The sequence below is a fragment of the Lolium rigidum genome, chromosome 2 (genome assembly GCF_022539505.1).
Source record: "Lolium rigidum isolate FL_2022 chromosome 2, APGP_CSIRO_Lrig_0.1, whole genome shotgun sequence".
In the NCBI taxonomy this organism is placed as follows: domain Eukaryota; kingdom Viridiplantae; phylum Streptophyta; class Magnoliopsida; order Poales; family Poaceae; genus Lolium; species Lolium rigidum.
The window spans coordinates 6,926,801-6,933,132 of NC_061509.1; the positions used below are offsets into that span (position 1 = coordinate 6,926,801).

General features: G+C 52.9%; 1 protein-coding gene across 1 annotated transcript; it reads left to right on the forward strand.

The window, feature by feature from the left end:
• The first annotated feature begins 2,345 nt into the window (after window positions 1–2,345).
• On the forward strand, window positions 2,346–3,639 carry LOC124685909. Its single transcript, XM_047219932.1, has one exon. The coding sequence runs from the start codon at window positions 2,346–2,348 to the stop codon at window positions 3,489–3,491; it is 1,146 nt and encodes a 381-aa protein (XP_047075888.1). The 3' UTR covers window positions 3,492–3,639.
• The last annotated feature ends 2,693 nt before the right edge of the window (window positions 3,640–6,332 follow it).

The window sequence follows — 6,332 nt, forward strand, 5'->3', positions numbered from 1 at the left end:
AAACGTATCTATAATTTTTGATGTTCCATGCTTGTTTTACATCAACTACTATATGTTTTAAGGGAGTTGCAAAAGTGCACAAGTTCTTGGTTTCAACTTTGTTGTGCAGGAAATAGGCAAATATGGAAGGAAATAGCTCATTATGGTGAAATCTGAAATTTCCCGGAATCTGTCCCTGCTGAACACTTTTCAAAGATCGCTTCGAAACTCCATCAAAACGACGTCTAATGGAAAAGTCGTAAACTACAAAGCTGTAGAGAATTTCAAACCGAACAATTTGGACATCTTATTCGTCCAGAACGGACAACGGATGCATCCGGCAGAGCAGAATTACTGAGGAGGTTCGTGCAGTCTCGGGACTCCGAAAGTTGGTGACGTATTTGACACAAACTCTTTCCATACCTGGATATTTCGGCCCAGCCACGAGTTGTGAGGCTCATGAAGGACAGAGGGAGTCCTAGGAAGGTTCTAGAGGTGCCCAAGAGCCCTTGGATCAAAGGGGCATCCATCCTATGGCCTAGATTGCATCTCCAACACTATATATGGGAAACCTTATTTTTGGAGGCCCCCAAGCATTGTCACGAAAATCCTCCAGCCAAGGAGGGGGAAACACTCATCTACACCAGCACCAACTCAAGGAAGAAGAAGGCTAAGGGGCGGCGCTCCCCCATGATGCCGGCGGCAGGGAAGGAGTCCCCCGCGCCGCCGCCGCCGCCGCCCACGCCTCCGCCTCCCGGCGCTCCTCGCTGAGCCCCTCTCCGACGTCTTCACCGCCATCTCCATCACCAACTCCTCATTGTATTCTGTGGTCCATCCTCTCACAAACCTCTGTACCGCCCTATGTAAACATGGTGTTTGATGCTATAAGTTATAATCCTATGATCTATGTCATGTTGCCATAGTTTATTTGTTCATTGATTGATTGGTTGTTTCTCTTTGAATCATTAGAGTTGTATGTTGATATGTTACCGTCCTTGGTGCCCATTATATTTATGCGCGCATGGATCAAGCACCATAGGGTTGGTAGTACTTGTATACTAGAAGGGGGAAGTTCTGCCGGAGTGACGAAACCCGAGGACGCGAACCGGATAGTTGCATGTATGGGAGTAAGAGGACCATTTACTTAAGGCTATGGTTGGGGAAACCTTAATGCTTGCTAGTATTTACGGATGTTTGCTAGCAAGCCAATCATATAGTACTTGTAATTCCGGAGGAAGAGCATGTATATTTAGCCTCTTCTACATAGAAAGCTGCATCGAAGACATTGAACCCAAGATCCTCACTAATTGATCTTGGACAAAGTCACCACTATTACCACCGCCTTTCCACACTCATGGTACTGTTAGTTTAGTTTGTTTTATTGCTGCAACATTAATATGTATTCCGTGTATTTTATTGTTCTGCAAAGTCACCTCTCATACCCGTTATCGCTCTAATTTTATTTCCTAGATATTGCAAACGCTTAGTGTGTGTAGAGTTGTATCAGTGGTTGATATAACTTGAGAGAATGTTTATCCTACCTTTAGCTCCTCGTCGGGTTCGACACTCTTACTTATCGAAAAGGCTACAAACGATCCTCTATACTTGTGGAATATCATGGTGTGCCTCGCTGGCCGCCCTGCGCCCCGCTCTTCAGTGGCAGGCTGCAGGCAGCAGCGTGCCCGTAAACTGGCCGGACGTCGAGATGTTCAACGTTGCCCACAGAGGGCTGCTCGTCTTGGAGGCCGCCTCGTGGAGGTGGCGCAGTCGTCGACACCGTCTTCGCTGCCCCCGCGTTCTGGTCCTTCGTCGTATCCACTATCGAGCGGCAGAGGGCGCGCCTCCTGGTGCCGTTCCTGGACCACGCCGCGGTCGCTGGGCGTGCGCCGTCGATCTCGAGGACGTCTTCATGCGCTTCTCTTACGCCGTCGATCTCGAGGACGTCTTCATGTGCTTCTCTTACGTTCCTGGACCGTTTGTGCCCTTGCCTCCACCCACCACCGCAGGCCCCTATTGTGTGTCCCACTATTAGCGTAGCCCGACAGCTCAACCTCATCGTCGAGGCCGAATACCTCGCGGTGGTGACGCGAGCTCACCACGAGAACTTGACGCCGGCGCTGACATGGGTATGGCATATCGGATGCTAAGCATCGATATCCCTGGTACAATGCCCAGGAGAAAATAGATGAAAGCCAATGAAGAAGTCTGGAAGAATTCGAAGAAATCCGATTGTGTATTTTTTTTTTAAAATTGTCATCACTAAGGGCTCCATGAGGCGTATGGAAATAAGCCGTTTCCACTCAGACGTTTACGAATTGGAGATCGTTCAGGTTACATCTCTGTGCCACCGTCCGTCCGCCGCATCCATGGCGCTGCGGCGTCTCGCCCGCCGCCTCGCGATCGTCCCATTCCCACCCCGGCTCCTCCCACTCCCCATCCCCTACTCCCCCGGCCACCTCCGCTTCTCCACACGGCAAACAAAGCCGCACTTCATGGCAGAGTACCTCGTCTCCACCTGCGGCCTCTCGCCGGAGGCGGCCGCCAAGGCCGCCCCGCGCTTCTCGAACCTCGCCACCACGGACAGGCCGGACGCCGTGATCGCCTTCCTCCGCTCGCAGGGCCTCGGCAAGCCGCAGGTCCGCGCCATCGTGTCCCACAGACCCGCGCTGCTCCTCAGCAACGTGGACGCCACCCTCGCCCCCAAGTTCACCGCCCTCCGCGCGCTCGGCCTCAACCGCGCCGACGCCGCCCGCCTCTTCGCGCTCTTCCCCTCCGCGCTCGCCTACGGCGTCCACTCCAACCTCCTCCCCCGGGTCCTCCTCTGGCTCGACCTCCTCGGCTCCACCACCTTGCTGATGAAATGGCTCGCCAAGGCGTGGCTGCTCAAGTACTCCGTCGACCTGCTCCTCAACAACCTCGCCACGCTCCGCGCCATCGGCCTGCCCGAGGCCCGCCTCACCGCCCTCGTCCGCCTGCAGCCGACCATCATCATGCAGTCGCCCGACAAGCTCAAGGCGCTCATCGCCCGCGTCGACGAGGCGTGCGCCGCGGGTCTCCCGCCCACCTCCGGGATGTACCCGTGGTGCCTCTTCGCGCTCCACAACGTTGGCGCCCAAGCCTTCGAGGCCAAGAAGGCGGTCGTCACGCGTGGCTTCGGGTGCACCAACGACCAGTTCGCCGCCATGTTCCGCCGCGCGCCCTGCTACATGTTCACCTCCGAGGAGGTGCTGCGGCGCAAGGTGGAGTTCCTCAGGACGGTGTGCGGCCTCGGGTGCGTCGTCAACAACCCCGTGCTGCTCACCTTCAGCGTCGACAAGCGCATGGCTCCGCGCCTCCGCTCCCTCGAGGCCCTGCGTTCCAGAGGCATCGTCCTCCGGAAGACGAGCCTGGCCACCGTAGTGAGGCTGCCGGAGGCCGTGTTCTTGGAGAGGTACATACACAGATACAAACAAGATGTTCCTCAACTCCTCGAGCTCTATCTTGAATCTCAAGGACACACACAAACAAACTAGGTGACTGAATCACCGCCTTGTGTTATTGACTGAATCACCACTGACATTGTTGATTCTGGTATTTGTGCGATCTGTTATGTTTCACAGTGTTGTATGGATGAGTTTGCAACATACAGCTTATGACTGAATCACCATCTTGTGTTGTTAACTGAATCACTATTGACATTGTCGATTCTGACATTTGTCTGATCTGTTGTTTCACAGTTTTGTATGACGATATTGTTAGTTCTGATACAGAAATTCGTGCTATATGACAATTCGGAATGAGATGTGTTTGCAGGGGTTAAGATGGCCATGTGTCAAACTCATGTTAAGCAAGCTCTCGTCGACCATCAGAAGCTGGAAACTGCTGTGCAAGGACTGATTCGAGCCTGTTGCACGACAACCTGATGCTGTTGGTGCTGTTGGACCATCGGCGTGGGGAATTGCTGCCGATCACCTGGACCTGAACATGCTGACTGGTCGGACCCGTACTGAACTATTGGTTGCATTTTTAATGGAACAAGGGTTATTTCCAAGAAAAAAAAAACGTGCTATATGACTGACCAGCATAACATTCATTATCCAAGTGTTAATTGCCGTTCATGACTCCTCCTACCCTCGACTTGCCAGACGGGGGAGGCCACGACCACGACGGCCACCATGCGCTGGATCACGACTGGGGCGTGGTAGCGTAGGCAATTTGGGCGGCGCACCAGACGGTTTCCCTGAGGCGGGAGCACCAGCCCTGAGGCGCACGGCATGGTACTGGCGCGAGGGGGCCGCTCCTATCTCGGCCGGCGGCAGCGACACTCCAAAAGGAGATGAAATCGGACGGGCAGGTTTATTCGTGACGATTTTAGTAGAGTTGGATTTCTATTCCGATTGGACTGGGCTGAGCTCACCATTGAGAAAAAGACTCCATGTTATGCACGTCCCCTGTCGTTCACCTCGGAATTTCGTACCATATTTACACGTGAGATTGAACAGCGACACACGCACGACTCCTCCCTGTCCCGGCACCCCGAACCCGGTGGCGCCAACCTCGGCCGCCCTTGATTCCACCCGCCGCAAAACTGGTGTCCGCTCCTGCGCGTCGGGAGGCCGCTTCTGTGGTTTGCCATGAAAGCGGTGGCGCTGCGCTATACCTCTCGCTGCCATGCGCTGGATCACGACTGGGGCGTGGTAGCGTAGGCAATTTGGGCGGCGCACCAGACGGTTTCCCTGAGGCGGGAGCACCAGCCCTGAGGCGCACGGCATGGTACTGGCGCGAGGGGGCCGCTCCTATCTCGGCCGGCGGCAGCGACACTCCAAAAGGGGATGAAATCGGACGGGCAGGTTTATTCGTGACAATTTTAGTAGAGTTGGATTTCTATTCCGATTGGACTGGGCTGAGCTCACCATTGAGAAAAAGACTCCATGTTATGCACGTCCCCTGTCGTTCACCTCGGAATTCCGTACCATATTTACACGTGAGATTGAACAGCGACACACGCACGACTCCTCCCTGTCCCGGCACCCCGAACCCGGTGGCGCCAACCTCAGCCGCCCTTGATTCCACCCGCCGCAAAACTGGTGTCCGCTCCTGCGCGTCGGGAGGCCGCTTCTATGGTTTTCCATGAAAGCGGTGGCGCTATACCTCTCGCTGAGGCCGCATCGGTGTCGACTGTGCGCCTGTCGCCGTGGCGGCCATCGTCAACTAGCGGTCGGATGAACCTCTAATGAAAAAAATAAATCCCTATTCTTTTGTGGGTAGAACAGATGGGATGGGACAAATAACCCATCAACTTGCGAGGAAGCAACAACAACAAGTCAACAACTTGTGGCTGCAGGCATTTTTAATGGAAGCTGTTACTAGACAGAATGTCTTGCGGTGCATGCACTGAATTGTCTTGCGGCGCGGAACTGCCTTACGGTGCTCGTGCCAGGCTATCTTGCGGCTCCGGACTGCCTTGCGTTGCTCGCGTCAGACGGTTTTGTGTCGCCGGACTGCCTCGCGGCGATGGTATGCTTATACATATGCCTACTAGGTTTTGGATTTGGTTTGGATATGAGCCTGCTGGGTTTGGTTGAGTTTTGAGGAGGGGTTGAGCAAGCCTCATGAAATATTGTGTAGCTCCTCATGTTTCGAAATGACCGTGTGTGTTTATAAAAAAATAACCAGTAGGATGTTGTTAACAGAACAAAGATGTGTTTGAGACACATTTTCATATATTTCAACTAAATCACTTGGGAATTTAGATCGCATCGGATGCTAAGGCATCGGATGCTAAGATGGTCTATGTAACTCCAACTCACATACTTTTTACATGGACATTCCTATTTTTCCGATGAGGGGTGGTTCGATGAGGCAGACCACTTCGATCCTTTTTTTTTCTTTCTTTTTTTCAACTGTTTTCTCATGTGGAGGGGCAATCTGCCGTAAAATGTACCAAACTGGAGGGCAAGTTAAGGTACCGCTTCGGTTCTCTTAGGCAGAAGCTCGGGAAACTGCTCTCCACTAGTTTCTAAATTTGCACTATGAGTTGGCTTCTCGATGAAAATAAGCCCGGGTTAAGCCAGTCAGTTCTTTTGAAAATTTGGTTTCTCCTGTTTAGCACCTATCTCCGGTGCAAAACGGTACTGCAACATCAGTACTCCAGTTTCAGCTAATTATAAATAAATGATTTATTCCAAGCAGAAAACAAGTGGTTTTTTGTAATTCAGAGTGGATGCTAGCATCTCGGTGAACCTTTGCTTGTAATTCAGTTCCAGGCTTAAACAGGATGTGGCCGTTTTGTTTGGAACCGAGTAAGCAGAGCACGTAACGGAGGCCCATCCAATCCAACACCATAGGAGAAAACGCCCAGCCAGGCGATTCCC

Excerpts from the sequence above, each read along its gene's own strand:
- LOC124685909 (XM_047219932.1), top strand. The coding sequence starts at position 2,346 with ATGGCGCTGCGGCGTCTCGCCCGCCGCCTCGCGATCGTCCCATTCCCA.